The sequence below is a fragment of the Fistularia commersonii genome, chromosome 13 (assembly GCF_037954325.1).
Source record: "Fistularia commersonii isolate RoL2024-O1a breed Wild chromosome 13, RoL_Fcom_v1.0, whole genome shotgun sequence".
Taxonomy (NCBI): Eukaryota; Metazoa; Chordata; class Actinopteri; order Syngnathiformes; family Fistulariidae; genus Fistularia; species Fistularia commersonii.
This window is the reverse complement of record NC_141296.1, coordinates 16,295,364-16,320,951: the sequence shown is the minus strand read 5'-3', so window position 1 is coordinate 16,320,951 and position 25,588 is coordinate 16,295,364. Positions and strand designations below refer to the sequence as shown.

At 49.8% G+C, this 25,588-nt stretch overlaps 1 protein-coding gene across 1 annotated transcript; it reads left to right on the top strand.

Annotated features, from left to right (window-relative positions):
• Nucleotides 1-47: 47 nt before the first annotated feature.
• Nucleotides 48-25,588, top strand: abcb7 (ATP-binding cassette, sub-family B (MDR/TAP), member 7). Its single transcript, XM_086158364.1, has 16 exons — nucleotides 48-228; nucleotides 6,120-6,203; nucleotides 6,301-6,378; nucleotides 7,573-7,692; nucleotides 11,229-11,361; nucleotides 13,136-13,404; nucleotides 15,144-15,232; nucleotides 15,420-15,507; nucleotides 17,524-17,698; nucleotides 18,072-18,229; nucleotides 19,573-19,736; nucleotides 19,866-19,995; nucleotides 20,391-20,562; nucleotides 22,028-22,131; nucleotides 22,774-22,881; nucleotides 24,033-25,588. Exons 1-16 carry the CDS (start codon nucleotides 73-75, stop codon nucleotides 24,249-24,251), a joined length of 2,247 nt encoding a protein of 748 aa, XP_086014490.1. The 5' UTR covers nucleotides 48-72; the 3' UTR covers nucleotides 24,252-25,588.

Sequence of the window (25,588 nt, the reverse complement as noted above, 5' to 3'; positions counted from 1 at the left end):
GGAAGTGACGTAGCCGGCGAGTCGCCTCCACGCTCCGCCCCTTCGCCGCCCGCGGACTCTTTCATCATCAACATGGCGCCCGCGTTGGTCGCGCTGAAATGCGGCGTTCACTTCCAGAGGCGAAAACTGGCGCCGCTCCTCCGGCAGACCGGCTGCCGCCACGTCTGGAGCCCGCCTCGCCGCGACGCCGACGGCCAGAGGAGATCCGAGAGACCCGGGGGACCCGCGGTGAGCCGGGCGGGGAGAGGGCGGCCGAGGGGGACGGGAAGGGCGCCGTAACTACGCAAGGGCACACACACGGGAGTTTCTCTTTCGCTCGAAAAGTTACATTCTAGTCGTGAGTCGTCCGTTCGTCCGGCCAGCGTTCCCTTTCTCCAGGACCATCCCGGCCACCGCTCTCCTCTCAGCGGATTGCAACTCGCCGGTCGCCGTGCTAGCCGCGCGGCTAACGCGAGTTAAGTTTTGTTATGAGACATCGCGCCGCCGCCTGGGAACTCCTGCGCCTCTATCGGGACCCGGCGAGTCAGCGGTCCGCCTCCGATAAGGCCGACCACCGCGTCGCCTTAGATAAGGCCGTCCGACCCCTCCGGTAGATAAAGACTGGCTGCTGATGTAACGACGGTCCCGTGTCAGCGGCAGGGAGGCAGACCTAGACCTCTGGAGGTGCACCTTGCCATAACAAGTCAACTTCCCCCTTCCTCACTCACATCCATCACTTCATGACATCTCCACACAAAAGTACGCGAGGCTTCGGAAGAGGGTTTCTAAATATATGTTTGTCCTCGTGTTCACGCTAAAGTGCATGATCAGGAGAGGAAGCGAGGGTATCTCACCGTGTTTGGAGATATTTGTTTGTCACATTTGCATAGAACTTTGAGGGTAAATGGGCCGATGCTATCGCTTTGCTCGAGCGTCAAAGGCTCACTGCGTTTCATGAATACGGGTGGTGCAAAATTTCAGGTTCGACGTGCGCGGAAAGGACACCGGCCAGAATGGAAGGAAGGCCGTCCGGCTTCGAGACAGTCGTGTAGATGTCGAGGTTCTCCGTGGGAGCGGGGGAACGAGTAGATGTTCTGGAGATCGAGTCCAGGGAGGAGCGGGGAACATCCGGGTAGAGTGATGCCGACGACGGAACGGCCAGGCAGAAGGCTTCCAGGAGATTTCTGGATGGGCCGAAAGAGGACGCGAAGTTGGTCGGGTCGGGAGAAGAGAAGCTTAAACGGAGGCAGATGATTGGCCGCGCCGACCCCCGAAGGGAGCAGCTGAGTGGAAAAGAAGATGAAGAAGACGACCGCAGAAAGTCTGCCGTAGGGAGGGCCGTGCGATGTAACGCCGCCGCATAGAGGATCCGCTAACAATGTGTTTATCTCGTGTTTTTTGACTCCAAAAAAGCAAAAAGAAAGAAACCTAACAGTTGTCATTATTTCAGCCTGTGTTCTGATCTGATGCGCGCTTTAACCGCAACTGAGCAGATGCCCGCGCAGAGCCACACTTTGAAATGATCTCCAGCTCCTTTCACAAGCTCTGAAAACTTTCGGTTTCACTATTACTTTTTTTTCCCAGTAACTGCTGTATATAGTTTGAAAATATTCAACTCCAAACCCCCGTCAGCTAAATATTCTCTGAATTTTCTGAAAACTACCGCTCACTCTACACACCACTGTATCTGGCCTCATTTTTAATTGTTTCACAGGATTATTCCTTAAGAGTGCAGTGTGTGTGTGTGTGTGTGTGTGTGTGTGTGTGTGTGTGTGTGTGTGTGTGTGTGTGTGTGTGTGTGTGTGTGTGTGTGTGGGGCTTGATTTGTTGGAACCTTTGAGCCTCTGAATCCGGTGACTGCAAAAGTAATCCTATATACTATATCAAAACATTTTTTTTTGAGCATAAAAATGTAAGCCACCTAAAGGGCCACTAGGAGTACTACACACGCTGAGTTATTCAATATAATGAATGAAGAAAGGAAAGACGCTTATGTGCGGAAATAAGTGTTTTATTAAGTTAAAATTCAGGTAAAATTAGGCGCTCATATGTTGATTTCCGATTTTAAAAAAACAAACAATGGAAAAAACAAGGATGGAGAACCTAACGAGAAAGCAAAATAAGTGTAACTGGTCCGCTGTGGCAAATATGGCCAATACTAAATATTACCCTACACCCCAACCATAAGCAAGCAACCTTTTTGGGAATTCACACAAAACATGGCCAGATAACAACGGCAAGAGTACTGCAAGCAGGAGTCACAGCAAAGACCAAACTAAATATTGAAATAAGAAGACAGAGAAATAAAACCAACAATGAAGTGGAGGTGGTTTCATAATATAGAGAGCACCTGATGGCCTACAGATTAACACATACTAGCGTCACTAGGTTGAGGGATTTAAACCTCATAACCTCAAAATAATGGTGGGAAAAACACAGTGGTTACACCAGTGCTTCTCAATTATTCTGTTACTTCCCCCCTAGCAAGTAGAAAACAACTATAAATAATATCATTTGTCTATAAAATCGTCATAAGTACAGCTCTGCATAAATTATATCCTTATTAACATTAAAGAAAACCAAAAAGAAGGAATATAATTCAACTTACAACAAAGAATAACTTTATCAACATTGTTTTTAGTCTGTAACAGAAAAGATATTAAGTGTTAAGTTTCCTCGTCTCCCACTGTAGTCACAGTGAAGCCAAGCGCTACATACGCTTCGTCATATTTCCTCGTCTTAGCTTCCGGGTGACTTTTTTTTTGTCTCATTATCTTCGTCTCTCTCCGCCTTTCTTTTCATCCCTGTTAAAAATGTTTTCAAGTTGTCTCTTGAGGGTTTGTTTGCTGCACTTCATATCGCCTGCTCGGAGCAAAAAAACCCTACACCGTAGAGCTAATCCTCCCAGCGCACACTCTGACAATGAGAGCGCCACTGCCAGCTACTGTAGTGGATGTGCAATTACACTTTATTCTAGTACTGGTATTGCACCCCCGGGTGGGCACTATTTGAGAAGGAATAGGTTACACTAACTTTGTAGTTTGCCTTAGTTTTCCGTCCGGGTCAGTGTGAGGAAATGGTCACTAACCTCTGTAAAGTTCAGTCCCTCGGGAAAGTTGCTTTAAAGTGCCGTTTTCCCTCTGTTTCATGTTTCACTGAATTTGAGGCGCTAATATCCACAGTCAACTTAGTCTTCGTGTGCTGTTTTCTCCCTGCAGGCAGAGCCACGTTGTGCAGGAGCTAGCCTTTTGGCTTTTTTGCCACGTGAAAAACGTTTTTTTTCTTCATGTAATCCTGTGCTGTGAGCTACCGGTGTCACGTCATGTCACATGACCATAAGGCTACCTAAATATTAAAGGGCCAGCTTATTCCGTCACACATCCCCCCTACTTTTAAAGGGCACCCTTAACCCTCATCTTATGTTCAGGGTCAATTTGACCCATTTCACCCATTGACCCAATGGGTCAAATTGACCCTTAACATAAGATGAGGGTTAAGCGTCATATCTGGCCTTTGCAGTGAGCTGTCTGTAATCGACGCAGAGTCCAATGGTTCCATGCTTCTTTTGGACGACTACAATTGGAGAGGCGTAGGGGCTGCCACAGGTTCGAACTACACTTTTGTTCACCAAGTCTTGAATATGAGCTTTGACAACAGCAAACTGTGAGGGGGGTAGGCGCCGATAACATCGGCGCACCGGAGCTTCATCCAGCAAGGGGATCTTGTGTCGGACCGGGGTCGTACAACCTAGGTCCCCATCGCGTTGATTAAACACCTGGCGGTGCACCACCAAGAGTGCCCTCACTAGCACACAACGCAACGCAAAACAAAAAAATTCACTTTGGTTGTGTTGACAGCCTCCGTTGACTGGAGGACTGCCAGGTGGTCAGCCTCTGTACTATGCAAAGGTGGGCAGTGTGTGACGTGCAAGGTCCCAAGTACAGTGCAGGGGTGAAGCCACCGGTCCTCCTTCCTGACGTCGACCACTGGAATGTGTACGCTACCTCGTGTGATGGGCAAAAGGGCTGCTGAAATGAGAATATTTGGTGGCAAGCGACCCTTGTCGTAAGGCGGGGGCTCCAGAAGGCAAGATTTCACAGCTCCGCAGCCAGAGAACAGGTAGTGGGGAGGAACCGGAGACAGCCTGCTGGTATACTTAAGGTAGGGCCTGGCTGAACTGCTGCCCGACCAGTGCACCCGGAGCTGGAAATGCGATCCAAACTTTGACATTCAGAAAGGGCCCGCCTCCATTCCTTGCCTGCCGTTTGGACCGAAGGGCACCGGAACATATGCCGGCCATGTTCACGTGAGAGGTCTTGATAGCAACTGGGGACTGCGGCCATCCCAAGTAGGCCTGGGACAGACTTCTTTAGTTGCTTTGTAATGGGATCCGGGGAGTTTTTGACCACGAGCACGCCAATCTTAGGTAGCACCCTACCCAGGACCTCCAGGTTTAGCTCCAGGTGGCCAAAGTATGGGATGGCTATCCTATTGGCAGCTTTCAGTTGAAGCCAATCGTACGATTGCGTGCCTTTTCTGATCGGCGGCTGTATGGATTGATGGAGAAAGCTCTCTGTGACTGCAGTCACCATGGAGCCAATCTCTCAAAGGCAATGAGTAGTCACCCCCCCCCCCCCCCACAAAACAGACATCGATAATAGGCCAGTTTCCAATAAGCTGTGAAGTCGATGGAGACAGAGCTGACTTTTCCAATGAGCCCGGCAAAACCCTTCCCAGTGCCCAGCACGCTAGTTTCCCTGTGGCACTACGCAACTGGCTACACTCACATCTTGGCCCCCGCTGGCTGGTCCACTATGAGGCACTGGCCCTGGTTCTGCCGGCAGGACAGCCCTGCATACTCTGGCTATGTGACCCGCTTTATTACGACGCATGCAGATGGGTTTTTCCAACGCATGGGAATATTCCCTAACGGATTCACTCCCCTGTTGCTGCCGGTGATAAAACTGGCTGCACAGTGTGTTCAGAGATTTTGAAAAGACGGAAATTCTCTTTTCAATTTGCCAATATCTTCTCGGGGTCACTTCTGTCAACCGATGGACTGAACTTCTACTTTCCTCTTCGCTTCCCCATCCAACGAATCGTACACAAACAAGGCCTTTTCTAAAAGAGAGATAAAGACCGACGCGCCTCTTCAATCCAGCCCTCCATGGAGATTCCGTCAATAGATCTCTCGCCCGAAAACCTGGGAGAGCCTAATCTGCCCCCGGAAGGTGGCGCACTTGGGCGCCGGTGCAGCCGCTTCACCAACTCTGCGAGGGACCTCACCTGGTCCTCCAGGCTTTCAGAGTCAGACATGTTGAGGAGAGACCTGGCGCACTTGAGTACGATGGATGGAGTGCTTGTGTACAATGGACGCGATGCTTAAGTGCGATGGTTAATGAGCCTCCTAAATGCAACCGCTGTTCTTCCCAACCTACTATAATTGGCTACTAACCACCTCCCCCCCAAAAAAAAGGAAGCAGAAAAACAGCAGAATAATAGCAGTACAGAAAAGACAATAACTAAACACACAGCCTCTGACGTCTTTTGGCGTTTTTGCTGCGTGAACAACGTCTCTCTTTTTTTTAAGAAGTAATCACGTGCTATGAGCTAGCGACGTCATGTCACATGACCGTAAGGCGACCTAAAAATGAAAGGGCCAGCGTTTTACGTCTCAAAAATGAACCGCAACGAGGCCTTTATTGTTTTTTAGCTTAAATAATTTCCTGTTGGATGACGATCATCGGTCTTCGGTAAAATCTTGTCGTATTTCTGCAATTCCACAACCATTTTTTGTTTGTCACGGTGAGTGTGAGGCTCAGCGTAAGCGAACAATAAGCACCCTTTTTCATGTGGCTGAGGGTGTGGTCTACCCTCCGTGTACTTAGCCGGGGTTATTAGATTTATTCACTTCAGCAAATATTACCGAGGCCCTCATCAACCTTGCTGTGACATGCTCCAATAGTTCAAAATATTTTCTAATTTCTCTTTTGATATTATGTTTATCTTGATATTTTCTTTATTCTGTCCCCCCCCCCCCCCCCTCACGATTTTTACACGATCTTACATTAAGAGAGACGATGGAATCGGTCGATGAAATGAGAAGAATCCACTTTTGATTGACGCTACATGTGTTTCAGCTGACTTCACTGCCGCACTTCCGAACCGCCACATGGAGCACGGACAAAGGTGGACACAGCCGCTGCATTTTGGGTGCGACAAAAGTACGTAGGGTTCAGTATTTATATTTAACATTTCAGAATCACTGTATCCAAAATCCAGTGTGTGCAGTGTAACCATATCTTTATGGTGTTTGCGCAGCATTTCCAGGTGACAGACAAACGAACATGTTGGCACGGCCACGCAGGCGGAGGTCTGAGCGCAGATCCAAAAAATGTGGTGAGAAATACTTCTTTTCTTTATCCTCAACCCAGTGAACTTTCTAGACGGCGATGCAGCGGCTACTTTCCGTATGCGCTCAGGTACCAGCGGAGGTACAATCTGTCAAGAGTCCGACGGAGCCGGCATTATTTTCAGTTATCGATTAATCGCGTATCGTCGTTTCGTGGATAATTTAGACGGACGTGTAACAGAACGTCCTCCCCGAGTCAACGACGCGGCGAAAGTATCTGCTTTCACTTATTCGGCGGTTAAACCAACACGGCAAGGCCGGAGCATGCAAATTTTGACCCCGGTTAATTTTCGGTGACCCTTTTTAACTCATTGAAACCGGTCATTATTTTTGTGCAGGCGTTCTTTCGTAATATAGCGGCATTGAAGACTCGAGCCTTTCTTTCCCAACGAGCGAGAGAGAGACCGGGGTCATTTTGTGTTCGCCGAATTAGACCGACACTAGAGATGTATCATTTAACCCCATCAGATGTTCCTTTGTTTGGGCGGGGGAATGCTCAGTCCTATGTAAACCGTTACGAGACGGAACGAAACGAACGATGTGAGGTTGTCTAACGGACGTGGACGACGTGAGCTCCAGAAACCTCCGCCGTCGGAAGTGTACCTTCTCTCTTTGCCGTGTCACTTTGCTTAATTGAATTTGATTAAGAGGCAGGTGCCGGGAACCGTTGCGGCGTAATTTGCCGCCACCCGGCAGGGCTGTAATATGGCGCCGCCATATTGAGGGGATTAGAGGAATTACTGCATATACTTTGGCCTACGGTGGGTCCCAGAGGCAGGTGTGAGCTGAAGTGCAGGTAAACAGCCATGTTGGCACCGGTGGACTCCCGCCCTTAGCTGGGATGACAGCCCCGAGGCCTCCCGGGACTTGTAATGTCAGGCTGGATCTCGAGGCGCACCTGGAGATTCTGCTGTCATTGGCGCTCGGAAAACTCCCGGGAGTCCCGCCTGTCCACATTTGATGTTCCGTGTGTCTGCTCAGACGGCCGTCTTTAGGTTACCGGGATCGTCTGCTCGGATGTGAAATGCGAGTTCGTCGCCAGTTTTAGCACGCAAAATTACAGAAGGTTCGACATTTGGCGTCGTGGAAAAGCCCCCCCCCCCCCCCTTCCCCCACCTGCGTCTTGCATGGTAGATTATAATCTAAGGAAAGGCTTTTTGGTTTTTCTGGTGTCTTCTCAGCTCAAGGAGGTGAATTCCGCCAAGATCCTGTCAGCCATGCTGTCCTACGTGTGGCCCAAGGACAGACCCGATCTGCGCGCTCGCGTCGCCATTTCTCTGGGCTTGCTTGCTGCAGCCAAGGTACGCTCAAAGACAGCACGCTGGTTCTTGGAGGATTTCTTCTCCAGTATTTTCACCGTTTTGTCTTGCGACATGAAAGCATTTTGATTGAAATTCACCAATCGGTGTCATTTATGTGTTCGGCATGACTCGCACCGTTTCTCATTCGGACTCTTAGCTTTAACGTCGATGCAACCGCCTTTTCACATCAACAGATAGATGCGGCTCCCCCCTTTTCGGTGATATTTTTTGACAGATAGTAGCAGTCAAAAAGAGCAATACCTAGGATAAACATACCGTGTCGGATCACATGTTGACGTATCCGACCAAGGCATCTCTATTCGAGCGATGGAGAAATCGTCTCTCATGCTAAATTTCACCGCAGAGTATGACAGCTTGACTTGTCAGCCTTTTTCTTTCTGGGAAAATAATGAGTTAAAGCTTCAAATAACTTCAAATAACATACAGTTTGGTTTCCTCTTAGATTTGCAAAGATAACGGAGAAACAACCGTTACCGGTTGATGTACAGGAATGAAATTATCGGTCGGCCTCAATTATTTATGATCAATCGGACATTCCCGTAGCTTCCGAGTTGTCGCACTCCGCCGAAAGAGTCGGCGTTTCGCTGTTCCTAATGCGCGTCGGAGATAGTAGGAATTGAATCGGCGATGAAATTAGCGGGTAAAGCCAGTTATAGTGGCTCCGAACAACGCCGGACAACCAAGCAAAACAAAGCAAGGCCGGCTCTGCTCCAAATGCTCGGTCTGCGGTTAGATGTTGCCGTCACCCAAAAAAAAAAAAAAAAAACGCTCTCCCAATCACCCCCTCTCCTTGCAGCGGCGGCGAACAAGTGAACATAACGCCCGTTCGTTCAATCGCTCAACTCACCGGTCCTTGACCTCCCCCCAACCTCTCCTGACATGCGCGAAAGGTGTCAAGCTGACAGCTGGTGTCAACCCAAACATAAACATCAATATCCCAGCGTAAAGCACCTACATCGGTTGATTTGGGGAGTCGTCGCAATCAGGTCTCATTAGGGTATGACATAGGCAGGGGGTCGTCACCATAGTGACGGCTCTCTTTTTACAGGGAGAAATAAACAGCGCTTCCCCGCACCCCCGTCCTATACTAATGAAGTTTAACTGAATGGCGGACTGGTGGCGACCGGATCTAAAAGGTCTCCAAGGTCTCGGATCTCTCTCTCCCTGCAGGGTATTACATTGAAAACCAGCTCTATGCCTTGACTTACAAGTGAAAACCCAAGGTTTTCTGCTGAATTACATCCGAGCCAGTTTGCAGGTCAGTCAATTCAAAGGTGGACTTTTTCCTCAGACGAGAGGAAAAACGCGTTTCCGGCCAGGCGAGGTTTTAAGAACGTATGTCTGAGACTCTTCACAGAAAGTACGTTTTGTTGTAAGTGGTCCCGTAATCGCGCACCGCGAGGCCACACGGTGTCTGAATTCTATTTTAGTCCGTGTCACCTTGCTCTCGTGCGATTCTATTTGAAGAGAAGGTTGATCGGAAAACCCCGCTCACGTGATCGGACGGCTGTCGGCCGTTCACTCGGCCTTGCGTTCGAGGTACTCTTAGTGGCTGTTTTGCCGTAAACATCCCATCAATACGCGTACCGCTTGGCCTGCCGTCTTTTTCGACGTAGCCGGTGATGTTTGCGAACGCCATTAAAATCATTCACCGGTAGGGTCGCACCTTAACGGTGTGTCACGCGACACCCAGTGCGTCGACAGAAGTGCGAGTCAGGCGCCGCTGTCACGGCTCGATAATCCTCGAACTTTTGGATGTCTATGCAAGCTGATTTAAAAAAAAAAAAAAAAAAAAAGAGCAATCGTGGGCTGGTAATACTGCACGCTGTGGAAATATTTTGATTTCAAATGTGTCCAAAATTGGAAGCCATTCAACCGTCGCGGCCAAAATTTCAGAAAATGACCGTTTCCAGTCGACTATATCGGGCATTTCATTCGCAAAGGGTGATCGGTGGCATGTTCTGTTTTCCAAATTGCACCGCTCGAATGCTGAATACACCTGCTCGCCCGAGTTCTGTTTATCGATCGGTTTGAAAAAAATATACAAAAGCACAAGAGCGGCACGTTGTATCGCGGTCACAGAAAATACTAGTCTCACCTCCTTGCGTGAGAGCAAAACCAGCCCCGTTTCCTGACCGCCGTGAAGGACAAATGAAGGACGTCGGACATTCGACTCACAGTGCCGTCATGAGAGACTTTATTCTTTTTCTCAAAGCGATCGTCGCCGAGCTTCCCGTCGGCGCGCGATATATTTCCCCTTCATTTGTCGATTAATTTACACCCCAGAAAACAATCACAATCTGCCACTGCCGTATAAGCATGTCCTGATGGCGCCCGGTGTGACCGCGCCGTGCACGTGTCAGGGAGAAGGCAACTCATTTCTCTTATTTCTCTGCTTGGCTGGAGTCGGCCCCGAATTCCGCAGTTTGTCTAGTTCCGCCGAAGCCGCCAGCTGTTTCGACGCGATCTTTTTTCGCTTTTCATTTTCGCCAGAGTAATTGTGTTTGTTTACTGCGCATCACACCTTAACGCGCCCAATTTTCCAATGACATTTTCATTTCAAATGGCTAATTATAGAGACGCGCTCGATTTTTATCGCTCGCGAGCGGATCATTTGTTGTGCGCTAGTTTTATGTGTCAAGATAATTCTTGATATCCTGAAGACTTGTCTTTTTGCACCCGACCTTATGCCCGTGGCGGGGGATGATACGGCGCTCCGGTAAGTATTGGCCTAGTGTCATTTTAATCATCGGTCCTGGCACTCAGTGCATTAATAGAGCCATCCAACCTTATCTGGCAGCGGCGGTTAAATCAAGGACATGTTTTTATACCTGACATAAAAGGCCCCGGGCGATTTTCGCGGCACGCTCGGTTGTCTTGGTCGCAAAGTGGTAGATATTGTTTTTCCTCGCGGTCCTCCGAGGACTTCTCTTATCTGAGCACAATGCCACGGCGTATAGAGCGACAATCTTTGAAAAGCAGCTTTCGCAATCCAAAGGCCGCATTGTCAGGGGCGTCCATTTACCTGATCAAGGCCAACGCACCTCGCGTTATACCTTTTGCTAATATCGCATCAAAATATTTGGTATCGGAGAGAAGAATACGGGGGCCGAAATGAAAACGCTTCGGCGTGTACCGCCGTGTGCTCCGGCTGTCCTAATGCGCCGCCGAGCGCCTCGCCCGAGTCGCACAGCTGTCCCCGTGCTTTTAATTAGCCCTAATAACCATTTCAATTCCATTAGCGAGAAAGTACCAGCCACCTCGCCGGCGCCGTCTCAGCCAGTCGGGAATGACAGATAACACCTACATTCGCGTTTGCGTTTGAACTTGCCCGGATCGATGATATCGAACCGACGGCCCGCGTCGCAAATTCCGCCTCGGACGCGAGTGTCGCTCAAGATATCGCCGGACTTTATCCGGCATATGTGTTTCAAATGCGCGTTTTTTTAAACTATTTCTATTATTTATCCCTCCCCACCTGTGAATGTTTTCTTCTTCCCTCTCTGCCCCCCCAGACCACCAATGTGATGGTGCCCCTCATGTTTAAGTATGCAGTGGACGAGCTTAACCAGATGTCGGGACACATGCTGAACCTGAATGACGCGCCAAGCACCGTGGCTACCATGGCAACAGCCGTGCTGATTGGCTGTGAGTCCCAGACTTGTATTGCGCTGGCAGGTGCCGCGCTCATCAGAGGGAACCGCGGGACTGCCTATTATCTAGCGACTGACCTTTCGCAACGCATTCATAACAATGCCGCTCTGCAACCTTCGCCTCTCTTCATATTATTTACATTATGTGCTCCATTCTACGTCCGCGTTCACTCGAATTACTAATCCGCGCAACCCTCTCATGAGTAGTGATGACTTTTCGGTATGACGCCAGGGTTCTCCGTCGACGAACGGATTCGTCAATTTCCAAAGCGGTCGAGAGCAAACGTCGAATACCCTCTTAGACCGCTTTCCTTTTTGCACTTTGAGGCGAAGGGTGCGATTCGTCTTTATCCTCTAAGCGCGGCTTTTTCTTTCCCCGTTCTTCATTGAGCGTCGGGGAGGGGGAAAAAAAAAAAAAAAAAAGTCCGGCGCTCGGCGCGGTATCAACTTGGAGTTCACGATTAGAGAACTGTATCGTGTATCGCCGTGACCCGCTGCCCGCTGCGTGTCACCCCGCCTTTTCTGGTGATCTGCTTGGGTGCGGCCTACTCGTAGCCTCCTATTTCTGCGAGCCCCTTTTGTTCTTGCGCATGGAATAAATGGGGGTAAATGAACAAGACTCTTGACTGGATGAATCAGGTTGACAAGAAAGAATGAAGGGAAAAACTCTTTGTGAAAGAAATTCTATTTCGCTCGTGGCGTCGATGCAATATTCGGGGACGGACGGCGGGAGCCTGTGGTGGTGTGTTTAATTTGGCTGAAAAGGTTGCCGGGTGCTCATCCTACCTTGTAAGATGTGGACGCACAGTTCATTAGTCGAGCATTCCTATTTAACGCCACATTACGGTTCCCGTTAAAACCGGTGGCCGGAGTGATTATTACCGGGATTTAAGTCTCAGCGGACAAGTCGTATATGCTCACAACACGGTCAAATTGCAGCAGGAAGCCCGCGTGTCATTCCGGCACGACTAATTTGCGAGCACGTTCGGCCGAACGCCGCAGTACAATCCGTTTTGTCTCTGCGGGTACAAAAATACCTGATGTTCTCAGACCGGGGCCATTTTTACTGAAATGCGACTGAAAACCGCGTTAGTTCTGCTCCGCCTGAGGCCGCGGGAAAACTCTCTTTTTCTTTCTCCGTGGAAAAGTCGGATCTTTTCTTGGACGCGACTAAACGGCTGCCGGGCTCGAGCGTTTTTAAAAGGTTAATTTCCCCTCGCGTGTAGGTCGGACGCAAGAAGACAGATTGTCACCCTTCTGTGCTTCTTCCACTCGGCGCAACGATTGTTATGCACAAGCATTTGTAAGGAATGTTTTGACATTTTGTTTTGTTTATTTACCCCCAATTGACTTCCATTTGACTCCATGTTTCACCTGGTAGATCCAAACAAAGTGAGTCCATGAAAGCTGTCGTAAATGCCGCACATTGTTCAATTGTCAATGTACAACATTTCAACAAAAAACACGGTTTCTCAGTCTTAAGGTACCAAAGTTTTAACTCCCCTTTTAAATATTTGATAAACCTCCGTTTGCAGTTCTGTATTCCAAAAAGCTATCGGTGAGTTAAGATTGGCGCACCCCTACAGCTTTAGTAAGGCAAAACTGGGTGTTCAGGTGTGTGTATACAATGTGTGTGTGTGTGTGTGTGTGTGTGTGTGTGTGTGTGTGTGTGTGTGTGTGTGTGTACGACATTTACAGAGAAGAACGACTGAATGCCACCATTTCAATGGGACTTTCTAATACCCCTTGTTTATCTTCCCCGTGCGCAGATGGCACGTCGCGAGCCTGTTCGGCCCTCTTCAACGAGCTGAGGAACACAGTGTTTGGCAAGGTGGCCCAGAACTCCATCCGACGCATCGCCAAGAACGTTTTCCTCCACTTGCACAATCTCGATCTGGGTTTCCATCTAAGCCGCCAGACGGGGGCTCTGTCGAAGGCCATCGACCGCGGCACGCGAGGCATCTCCTTCGTCCTGAGTGCACTGGTCTTCAATCTGGGTCCGACCGTCTTTGAGATGGGCCTTGTTAGTGCCATCCTGGTGAGCGCCATGTTACGCACATTGATTTGATCGAAGATTACGTCGGATGTTTATCCCGTTCGTTTCGATCCGGCTTCGCGCGCCCGGTTCAAGAGTCGGTAAGGACTTGTCTTTTTAGGCCTTAACCCTCTTAACCCTTACTCCCCTTGTCCCACGGGTCAAAAATGACCCATAAGACAATCTTTGTGCCCTCGTGGTGTACAGTCCACATGGAAACATAAACAAAAAAGAAGTATCACTTTTTCTTATTTCTCTTTAGGAAAAGTCATAAAATTTCAAGTTGGGGAAAAAAAATAGGTTAAGGTTTTTCTCTACAGCTAAACATGGTAGTGGGTCACTTTTGACCCGCAACACAACACAAGGGTTAAGCTAAAAAAAAACTTTTTTTACACGCCGTTATGTAAGACTCTTAATACTGTCAGCTCATTGTGATTCTGAATATTTTTAGGTTTTGCAAGTTATACTTCTTGTGGATTTTGCGGTGAAAAGGACAGTGAATTAAAGTCTCACTTGTGGGTCCGGTGATCGGAAAATAAAATCTCAACTGTTTCTGATGTAAGAAAGAAATAAGGAAGCGCTAAATCATAACAGGGCGTTTCTAGAAATGATTCAGTTCATTTGCGCACGAGGAGCACTGCCGTGTACCCAGATGGTACTTTATATTACAGAATTGCGCTCGATTCAGAAGTTGCACCGTAGTCACATTATCAATCTGGCCAGCTGACATATAAAAAAAAAAACAAAAAAAAAAAACAACATAACCCTGTATATGCATTTGTGGCACAGTTTATTTGGCTGCTCACCCTCCCTCCCTGTGAAGAACCTGTGCAGGTTCAAAATGTTCTCCTCTTCAATGCACGATGAAGCGAAACAAGTATCGAGTCCTACTTTAAGTGCTGGGAGTCTTTTGGACTGCGGAGAAGTGGATGGCCGAATGATGCAATACCGAAGCTGCATCCTTTTTTATGAATAAAGGGGTAGAACTTTCTGCTGTTTTCTGAAATACGGGTATAAACATATGTGCTGGTGGTGCTACTTCTATCGATTATTGTTACTTTTTTAGTCACGTATGTATGTATGTGTGTATGTATGTATGTACACACACATTTTAACAGATAGAAAAGTACTTGACCGTGTTTAGTTAGCTGCTATTTTTTCAATCGTAGTAAACGATAGAGACCGACTCGCATTTTCACCGTGGTTTCTTATGAATGCCTCAATCCCCGTCGCCAATGTCAGGACCTTCTATCACCTTGACACTCTTTACGGCGTATTGTCTGGAAATCCATTTCAAAATACGGTCTCATTTACATTCTAAATGGAATATGAATTCCCATTAACTTTTGAGGCAAAATAGAGCCCATTAGTAACAATGATGAATACCAAAGCTTTGGAGCTGCTTAATGTCCTCTTGAGGCGAATGCCCCGAACAAATGCCCCCCCGCATCGGTCACCGCCGAAAGACTGGCTTGTTGTATTATTCCACTCAGGACCATAATGTCAGCCTGTAATGAGGGCAGACTCCATTGCCCAAATAGCTAAAGCATTAGCGTGATTAGTTCTTGTAGTTTCCCCACCATTTGTAACAGTCTGTTTCATAGGTGAACGGTCAAAAACACTAAGTCACATAATGCCTCGTGACGCCGGTGACGCCGGAGCCCGGTGGTTTTAACGCTTTAAGGCTTCGTCTTCAAGTCGCAGCGTGTGAAACGAAGCCGTGCTGCTTTTGTCTCCTGTAGTATTACAAGTGCGGCGGACAGTTTGCGGCGATGGCCGTCGGCACCTTATCGACGTACATCGCTTTCACCGTTCTGATAACGCAGTGGAGGTACCAGTACTGATGTCTCTTCTTTTATATCCCGTCTCTTGTCCGTGTGCCGTCTTCGTCACCTCTATTTGTATGCTTTGTTAAACACTCGCCGGTTCCCTCGGCTGCCGCTAACACCATGAGCATTGCTTGCCGAACTATCCATCCGCCCACCAAAAGGTTCTACATACCGTATTTCTATGCGCAGGACTCGTTTTCGGATAGAGATGAACAAAGCGGACAACGACGCCGGCAACGCAGCCATCGACTCGCTCCTCAACTACGAGACTGTGAAGGTGAGGACCCCCCCGACGGTCACTCAAAAATGTCGGGATGGATCGGGGCGGATCGCGATGATTAGATTAGTATCGGAGACAGAAAGGCCCCCGTCGTCGGAATCGGAATATCTATCGACGGATCGACGACGTTCGACGATATCGATATGTTCAAGGGCATGTTGGGTTCCACGACTCGACCGCTGATGCGACTCGGTTACGCGGTAACTCAGATACAACGGCGTTTCTCATGTCAACTCTGTAGATGAGTGTGAATGAGATTTTGTATGTCAGACAAATGAATGTATTCGCTTCTTCTGGGGAAAAAAAAAAAAGAACTCCATTATTATTTCTATGGTCTCATTTGCGGTACACAAATTGCGTAAAGCCTTAGAGAGGGAGAAAAATACCTCGCCCGAGTACGTTAACATGAATAGAGACGTAAACAAAACTCGAGAGGAATGTCATGTTTTTAGCGAATGGCGTGAATCCGCCGTCATTAGTGATCGATATACCGACTAAATAATCAATGAGGCGATTGTCTTTTTTCAAGCTCTATATCGACTTTTTCGGGACGCCGTCCCGGCTCGTGTCGGCGGTGATGCACTTTGAAGTCGTTTTTCCTTTCGAGTCACATTTTTTTGGTCGCGTTACGTCAGCGAGAACTTTACCGTCGGGCCCGCGGACTTCTCTTGTTTACGCGAGCACGCGTTTTTTTGCCTCCGAATCACAGTTTTGGTCTGAATGTGTGTCATTCATCGAAAGCTTTATTTTGAGCCGCGCCGCGTCGAGGGGAAAATTTCCCGACGGGCGATTATGCTCCCGTAGATGCTCGCCGGCCGCGATGTTACCGTAGACGATGTTTCGGGGCTTTCTCTCCACCGCGTCCTTGTTTCTCCTGCGTTGCCGTTTTAAAGCATTTCTGTCGTTGACCTGATTACACAGCGCATGCATAAACAAAATCATCATCCCGTTTGCTTTCCTGGCAGCTGCAGATATTTTTGGTACCCGTGTTATTTTCTGTATTATATTGCATCCTGTTTTTCTTGACGTTTTGTTCTGTGTTATTTTGTGTCATCTGTGTCAATGCGGCTGGATTTAGCATCACTCTGAGCTGTGAGTGTGCATATGTAATTAGATCTCCGCCCACTCAGAAATCCGTTCCACTTTCACAAAGGGCTGGATGAGAACCCGAACACGGTGCCTCGCACCGCCTGGGTTTGTCCTCCGTGTGCTGCTTCCGCCCGCATTTCCCCACATGCGAATCCGTGGCGAGTCCGTCTTAGCGCGAGCGATAGACACGGGGCCGTTAGCCGCAGAGGCGAATCGCCCACTTAACCGTCGTCGAGAAACAATAACGCATACTAGACAAATGGCAATATTAGGTAATTGGCTGCAGCGTCGGGGAGGGCTTTTATGATTTACACTGACATTGTTATGGTCAGAATCGAAGTGATGAGCTTGTAACTGATTCACTTAGCTTCTTTCCGACACCGTACCCGTACGTCTCGGGCAAAATCAGACCGGCGCGACGACAACGTTTTAGAAAAACGGACCGACGGCGGTATCTTGTTTAAACGGCGAGCGGAATTGTCACTCCGGTCTCCGCGCATTTGTTGGTCGCGGTGCGGGTGAGATGAGCGCGGATCACGAGCGCGATCGAAAGATTGGACTCTCCTGAACCGGAGCACGTATTGATTTCAGTGTTTGCGTCAGCTCTTCTGTTCATCCTGGCGTCATCTAAAATGTATCCCTCGCTTTTGACCGTCGGACTAACGTAGCGAGTCTTCAGTCGACGTTGTTTGTGCGTACGTTGACCAACGCACTCACTCGGGGTCAGGTCACCCAGGAAATGTTGTTTACGTGAGTATTTTCCATGTTTTGGCCCGTGGAAACATAGTCCTCACGGACAGGTGTCACTTTTAACCTCACTTTGGCTCTGTGCCTTTCTCTCTGTCTCTGCTGCGTAATGTCTTATAACCCCGATCCCCTCCGATTCTTCTCTCGATCCCTTTGTGCGTCTTATCTCGGCTTTAGTACTTCAACAATGAAAAATACGAGGCCGAGAGGTATGACGGTTTTCTGAAATCCTACGAGTCGTCCTCGCTGAAGACCACGTCCACCCTGGCTCTGCTCAACTTCGGCCAGAGCGTCATCTTCAGCGTCGGCCTCACCGGCATGATGTTGTTGGCCAGCAAGGGCATTGTGGCAGGTGGGTGAGGTGGACGGCGACGTTTTTTCATTTTTTTTTGTTTTTCATAATTCCACAAGACCGGGACAGAGACGGGAAAATCTGAAGACGTCGTTTGTCTCTTTGAACTTTGTCACCGTGCAGAGGAACGAATGTTGATGACTTTAGGAGGACGGTAATGACCCTCAGAAACATCTTTTAGAGCAAAACGAAAAAAGACTCGGCCACACAAAACGCCGGCGAGAGTAAGAATGAATAGCCTCGATGAAGGGAACGGGAACACAGACTTCACGTTGCAACCCGTGGGCGAACTTTAACATAAAACCGGGGTGTGTTTGCACAGGCTACCTCGCAAATACACCCGCCTTGAGATTTGTGGTTTGTCTCCGCGCAGGGACGCTGACGGTGGGAGACATGGTGATGGTGAACGGCCTTCTCTTCCAGCTCTCCCTCCCTCTGAACTTCCTGGGCACCGTATACAGAGAGACCAGACAGGCCCTGATAGACATGAACACCCTCTTCACCCTGCTCAGCGTCGACACCAAGATCAAGGTGACTCGTCAGCTCGACACGCCGCTCTCATCCGAATGTTTGGCGAATTGCTTTCGGTCTTTTTTTTTTTTTTTTTTTTTTTTGTCGTAATTATTTATTTCACTTTTCTGTTGCCGTGACAAAGGAGAACAGAAGGCCCGACGAAAAACCCGAGCGCACGCGGTGGAGAAAGGCAAAAAAGGAGAGGAATCAAAGAAGTTTGCTCAAACCTTTTACAAAGACATTTGTCCCAAAGCAATAGCGCATTCTCTGCCCGGTGAATCCCGACATTCCCGCAGACGGTTATTCTAATTGCTGCCACTTAGTAAACCCATCTCCGTGTGTGAAAGGTGGTTGTGACACACCGTAATCACACACTGGCGTGTGCTCGATGACATTCTGGCGCTCCCTCCTCTCAAACCGCTGGAATCGGCGGCCGAATCAATTATCTATGTCACAAAATCACGGTGAATCGCCACCGAGCCGGTATCGGCTACCCGCCGCCGTTAATTTCCAAACACCGGCGGACGAGTTACGATCGGCGGCCGTTTTCACCGTTCGGCTCGGACTTCTCCGAAGATCGCCGGACCGACGAGGCGGCGCCCGAACCGTTTCGCCACCTTTACTCGGGGAGGAGGGGGCGATAAGATTCGATTGGACCGCGCGACCCGTTCGCGGCGGCTCTCTGTTGTTATGAATCCGTTATGCACTCGCCAGTCATACGTCTCTCCGCCGCCGCCATTCCCTTTGAAACGGCACTGCCCGGCAGACCGTTACTGTCTGAATTCGCTATTGGGGGTTTTTGTTTTGGGTTTTCGGCGGAGGGGAGGGATGAGAATACCTTATTGTTTTCTGTGAAGTCAAATTCCCCCCGCTTACGTCTGAACCCGATGGACTGAATACCGACGTCCACCTATGTGCGCGGCATTTCGAAAAGGAAACGCCGGCGCGTCTGATAAATCGCAGCGGACGGAGGGCTTCAAATATACGGCGGAACGGTCTTTGTCGATCGTCCCGGGAAGTCCGCGGCTCGTCGCGTTCCCGTCGGAAAGCGGAAGGACAAAGCGGAGCTCGGGGTCCGTAGGGGCGGCGCTTTATTCACGGCCGACCTTGACTTTATGCACCCGACGTTTATCGATCCGTCAGTCTCCGGGAAGGGCGGCGTGCGAGGAACGTAAAGGGCCTTTGAAACGACTTCTTAAATTTTCTTTGAATGCCTCCGACTCGGTGCTCCGGCATTATCCCGCTTCACAAGGTGTTGTCGTAGCGTTGCATCACACGGCGCCTCTGACAGTGGCCCTTCTCTCGCTGTCTGTCTCCCCTCTTTCTGTTTCATCCGTCTCAACACTGATGACTTACTGCAGGAGAAGGATCTCGCCCCGGTTTTATCCATCACACCGCAGGAGGCCTCCATTCGCTTTGAAGACGTCTATTTCGAGTACCTGGAGGGCCAGAAAGTCTTGAACGGAGTGTCTTTCGAAGTGCCCGCCGGCAAGAAAGTCGCTATCGTCGGCGGCAGCGGCTCAGGGTAGGTCAGACGCGACTTCGCTTCGTGTGCGTTGTCGCGTTCGCACGTTCACAGTCTTGCCACGGGTACAATGAGCGGGTGTGTCCGACGGACGCGACGATGACGACCCGTCCTGTGTTCCCGTCGCAGGAAGAGCACCGTCGTGCGACTGCTGTTCCGCTTCTACGAGCCCCAGCGGGGTAACATCTACATAGCGGGGCAGAACATCCGAGACGTCGGCCTGGAGAGCTTGAGGAAGGCTTTGGGGATCGTACCGCAGGTCTGAGACGCGCCGGTTTTTCCTTTAGCCTTTTCGCAAACAAAAAACGGCGTTAAAAAAAAAAAAGGTATCGCGCCGTCGTCCGCGGAGGTCATCCGGATCCGGGTCGGTTCTCGTCCGAATCTTGCCCTTGCGTCGACCGGACTCGTTTTTCTTCCCTCGGAATTGTTCTCATCGTTATTATAAATAATTATAAGGAGAGGATCTTTTTCATCGCTCTCGCTTACAGGCTAATTTGAACAGATGGCACGTGAACAGTTTTATTTTTTGTCTCTGTATGCTTTTGCCTTCTCCCTCCCACCCTCATCTTTTTTAACTCCAGCACTCTGTGCCGACCCGCGCGGTCATAAAAATGTTCTCCGAAGGCTAATACTCTTTCTCCGTGTTGTCGTCAGGACGCCGTTCTTTTCCACAACACCATCTTCTACAACCTGCTGTACGGCAATATCAACGCCACGGCGGAGGACGTGTACCGGGTAGCGCGTCTGGCGGGAATTCACGACGCCGTCCTCAGGATGCCCCACGGCTACGACACTCAGGTCGGAGAGCGGGGCTTAAAGCTGTCAGGTGCGCGCCGCCGTAAACACGGTCTCCTTAAAAAAAAAAACAACAAACAAGCGCCTTGACTCGCTTGTTTTGAATCGGTCAAATTCAAAGGTCGTCTTTTTTTGAGACGGCATCCTACGGTAGATTGTGAAGCGTAATACGGGGGCGTTCCCTTGAAAGTACGGCGTAGCCATTTGACCCGCAGCGCTACATTTGCACGTTTAAGACCCCGCGTTTTTCCCTTTTTTGAAAGGCGACATCGACATCGACCCCGTCAATTTTAAAACTCGGACGTCCTCGCATTAACGTCTGGCTCGTTGAGCTGCGACTTCTTCTACATGTCAACGTGCAGTTTTAGAGACACCTCAAGTGACCCGTAAAAACAAACATGATTATTATAATTATCGTACAGGCTCACAGTGCTTCCGAAGGAGGAGAGTCAGACCTGTCACCGCGGAAATAACACGCACGGCTCCTGCTCTCGTTTGTCCGGTGCCGGTCCAAACCAAGAGAACAGATGCGCCGTTGCACTGCGGCGGCCGCCTGGCCGCAGGGCCGCCTTCCTCCCCGATAGGTTGTTTTGCACGACGCTAATGACCGACCGACCGACCGATAGGCGAAACACCGAACGCTGCGAAAACCTCACCTCGGTCGGACCATTCCCAAAGTGTGAAGCTGAAAATGATAAACACGCTCTTCACGTCCGAACGTAGACGCAGAGAAGCGTCATTGTGTGTTTTATACTTGACAATAGTGCAGCGGCCACAATTGCAATTCCACAGTATTGGAGCACATGGCGGTACCCGAAATGAATCCGCGACGGGAATGGAGGCTTCGCTTCTCCGCTGTTTGTTTTCTCTCTTCTTAGTCCACCTCCAGGACTTGTCGTTACCGGTGGCCCGGATGTCTTAACGTGCTGGGTCCGTGTGTGAAAGAGCAGACGGATAAAGACACGGTTAACCCGGTCATTTTTTCTCTTTTTCCACATCCGAGTGTTTGGGTTCGGGGGTTTCTAACTCGCCGCGTCGCCGTTCTCCGAAGCCAAAATATAGTCAGGAAAAAAAAAATCTTTGTTTCCCGTAACCCGCGACATTGTAATTGTTAACTTGTTTTCCCTCTTTTGGTGAGAAATGGCTGCGAGAGCCCCGTAACTTCCTCCTCGACATAAAACAAGGACTACAGAAAGAGTCGAAAGTGAACAAGGGCATTATTCCAATGTGGAAATCTTCCAATTTTGCTTGGTGGTAAAACATGTGTATCAGCACAATAGTGACATTTACCGACACACTCGTTCAACACAATACTTGAAATTTTACGCGCTATCGCTCCTTTCGTCAAGCGCTCGGCAAACGCGCTTTTTAGACCCGTAGTATTAATAAGGAAGATGAAATACCACTCCCGCCTCTCGCTTTGGTTCTTTCTTTTTTCCGTCGAGCCGCTTCTCGAGCCCCGCTGGCATGTTTTGACGAGGCGTGTTGGCTTCCAGGAGGAGAGAAGCAGCGCGTGGCCATCGCTCGCGCCATCCTGAAGAATCCTCCCATCCTCCTGTATGACGAGGCCACGTCTTCGCTGGACTCCATCACAGAGGAGGTGCGCCGACCCACGCCGGGCGTAACGTACTCGCCGCACGCCGGGGTCGACACCTCGTCCTGCCCGCGCGCGCGTTTAGCGGAACAAACACCCACTCCGTCACCTGCTGGAGGCGCACGATAATTCAGCCGCGCTCCGGCATCGCGCACCTGCTGCGACGTGCACCCCCCCTTTTCAGACGTACACCACCCCCAGACTCTCCCTCGCCACCTGCCGCTGTTTTCTCCGACTTAATCTCCCGCTCAGCCTAAACCCCCCCCCCCCCCCCCCCCCCGGTCTTTGTAAATGTTACATTTAATGAGAAAGTGCCGTACGTCCTCTGTGAACCTTGGGAAAAAAAATAATAATAACGGGGCAGTAAATGTTAATTAAGAAGCTCCGTTGGTTCTCGTGACGAAAAATTTGTTTTTAATTTATCAAATGTAAACACAGGAAGGAAAAGTATATGAAGTTTGAAATTGATTTTGAAGAAAGTTTGGAAATACATTTCATATATATCCTGTCATTCACTGTCTTTTTTTTTTTCCCCCCGCCATATTTTCTCACAGACCCCCGTTATTGCAAGCCAAGGATCTGTTTTCCTTTGGATTAGGAGATACTCTCGCAAAGCTTGAAACACTCATATCGTTACGTGTCTTTCAGAACATCCTGAGTTCAATGAAGGAGATGGTGAAGGACAGGACATCTGTGTTCATCGCCCACAGGCTTTCCACAGTGGTAGATGCAGATGAGATTATAGTGCTCAGTGAGGTAAGATGCCGTCTACCCGATTCACAACTCCGGGTCGTACACGTGGCTTTCCTAAAAAACGGTTCCGAGCCGGCGAGTTTAAAAACGGCGTCGCGTCAATCGCCGGCGAGAGGGAGGACGGGCCGCCGTCTAAATGGGTGCGAGTTTTGCGAGTCGCCTCTGCTTTTTGACGCTCATCAATTCCCCCGTCGCTTCAGCTCGTCTGTCGAAAACCCTCGGCTTTTCTCATGGACTTGGTCGACAGCGGGACGCCCTCGTCGGAAGCGAGCGGGTTTTCCTTTCCTTTTTGTCGACTCCCCTCCCAAAAGGGCCGGATCCGGCCGTCACGCCGGACCGGCTGTTCGGTCGGACGGCACGTCTTGTTCGTCGCGGTGACTAATAATCTACGGGCCGGCTGTGCGGAATCTCTATTCTAATGACCTCTTGTGTGTGTTTGCTGCCGTCTTTTTTTAAGACGGCGCAGCCGAGTTGCAGGAAAATATACGTGGATATACACGGTGCATCTTTATCTCATCTATATGAAGAGGTTAAAGCCTCTATATGTTACAAAGTAGATGCAAAAGTCAGATATCATCTGGAAAGTAGCAGTTAATACGAAGGATAACATGAGTGAAGTGACATTTTCCAACCGGTGCAAAATGAGAAGAGGCTCCTTTGAACTACGGCTTGCGAGCACGTGTCGTTCCATGTTTCCCGAGTCGGGCGGCGGGGATCAGAGGGTCGCGCGGAGAAGTCATGTTTGCGTGTGATGTCGCCACGGCGTTCGCCGGTGTCACCAGCAGAGGACCGACCGCCCGGGGTGCTCATTAAAATAACGAGCGGAAGCGGTAACGCGCTCATCCCGGGTGCGCCAAACATAATGCCAACACCTCTGCGTGCTCCTGGGAGGTGGGGGAAGGGGCTCGGCTTCATTTGTGTTTCACTGTGTGGGAGGGATGTGTGTTTGTGGCCTGTAGATACGTGTGTGTGTGTGTGTGTGAGTCAGAGTTTGTTTTTGTAAATGCGAAAGGAACGCAACAGTTGTCGGGGAGGCGTAAGGGGTCGGGCGGGGGGCCGGAGGGTTGTCGAATGCGCGCGCGCGCGCGGCGTTTCACGGACGTCGCCGTGCGGGATCCTCTTTCCAAAACGCCCGTTGGTTTTGTCTCCGTCAGGGTAAAGTGAGGGAGCGCGGCAACCACCAGACGCTCCTGGACACGCCGGGCAGTTTGTACGCGGACCTGTGGAACACCCAGAACAGCCGCCTCCTGAACGGCGACAAGAACCCGCCCGAGCCGCCGGCCGAGCGCTCCGACCCCAAGGAGGAGGAGAGGCGGAAACTGCAGGAGGAGATCCTCAACAGCGTGAAGGGCTGCGGGTCTTGCTCCTGCTGAGAGAATCCGCCACCTCCTCGCCCTTTACAGACGGACTCCGCCGGAATCCCCGGTCCGTAAGGTATTGGGGGAGGCGGCGGCGGCGGCGGGGGGAGGGAGTGTCGCGACCGCCCGCCCCGCCGGTGTGACTCGTCCTCTTCCTCCTCGCGCGAATAAAGGGAGTCTCTTGCCAAGCTAAGGAGGAGGAGCAGAACGGGGAGCAAGTGTGTTTAGCGCTGGCGGCCGTCCAGAGACGGAGCTTCTGCACGCCGGTCTCCTCAGACGAAGGCGAGCGCAAGAGACCTCGCATATCACATACGTGTGGAAGACATCTGCTCGTCGGCGTACCCTCCCCCTCCTGCGTTTAAACATCAGGTTTATTGACATCTTTCACACTGGAGACGGAAGAGATAGACATAATGACTCGCATATGCCTCCACGTTGACAAAATCTCCCGTTTATTTCTTGAATTATTTTCAACGCGGATCCGACCCCATCGTTTTTGCGTATTATGAATGTGCCGCCGCATAGGACGACAATCTTCTCCCCGCAGAGCGTCGAGTTTAAACTTTTGCGCGCAAGCGCTTGTTCGACGCTCATTAATGCCTCTGAAAAAGGAACCTTGTTTTCCAGAGTTGTTAAAAAGCCGTATTGTTCGGCGGGACGTCGTGTTCTTGTAACGCGTCAAAGCGTGACGTGGATGCCGGATTCGCGGAGACACCATTTCCACACGACACGGAACGATCGCCGGTGGTTTTCTCCGCGATTTTGACATCCTCGCAAAGCAACACGACCCCCTTTGGGAATAGCTTTTTTTTTTTTCCCGCCCCTCCCCCACCCTATTTGGGGAACTATTCTAACAAATCTCACCCTTGTAATGTTAACAGCTTTTGCACTGTATGATCGGTCATTGAGTGTTTGTTTTTTTGGTTAGTATCCTTTAAATTTTATCGTATCTACAAAAGAAGACGTCATATCTATTGTGTATGCAATCGCTCACACAATGTAAGGCCTGTTTCATATCGTTCTGGGCCGTGCTCACACTGATTTATACGCATTTGATTTTGTTTAAATAAAAGGTTTTCCGCGGCCGGGGCCCCCCGAATATGGTCGGCGGACAAAAGCCAAGGTATGTAAAAGCCGCGGAGATCCTGGAACGCCGCGGCAGCCGTCCGCTCGGCTCCGAATGCTCGACCCCGCGCCGCCAAATCGCTTTCTTTGCACCTTTTGACCCCAAACATTCCCCGTTGTCGGATCCCCCGGTTTCTTATCCAAATTCACCGTGTATTTAAAGGTTGAATTATCGTTGCCATGTTTGATTTCTTTGACTTTTAAAATAAAGATGATATGAAACCATT

Bases quoted from the DNA above. Each gene is read 5' to 3' on its own strand.
- abcb7 (XM_086158364.1), top strand. From the start codon at position 73: ATGGCGCCCGCGTTGGTCGCGCTGAAATGCGGCGTTCACTTCCAGAGG. The intron at 18,230-19,572 runs GTGACTCGTCAG...GACTTACTGCAG, and splicing joins GCGTCGACACCAAGATCAAG to GAGAAGGATCTCGCCCCGGT. The intron at 20,563-22,027 runs GTGCGCGCCGCC...GTTGGCTTCCAG, and splicing joins GCGGGGCTTAAAGCTGTCAG to GAGGAGAGAAGCAGCGCGTG.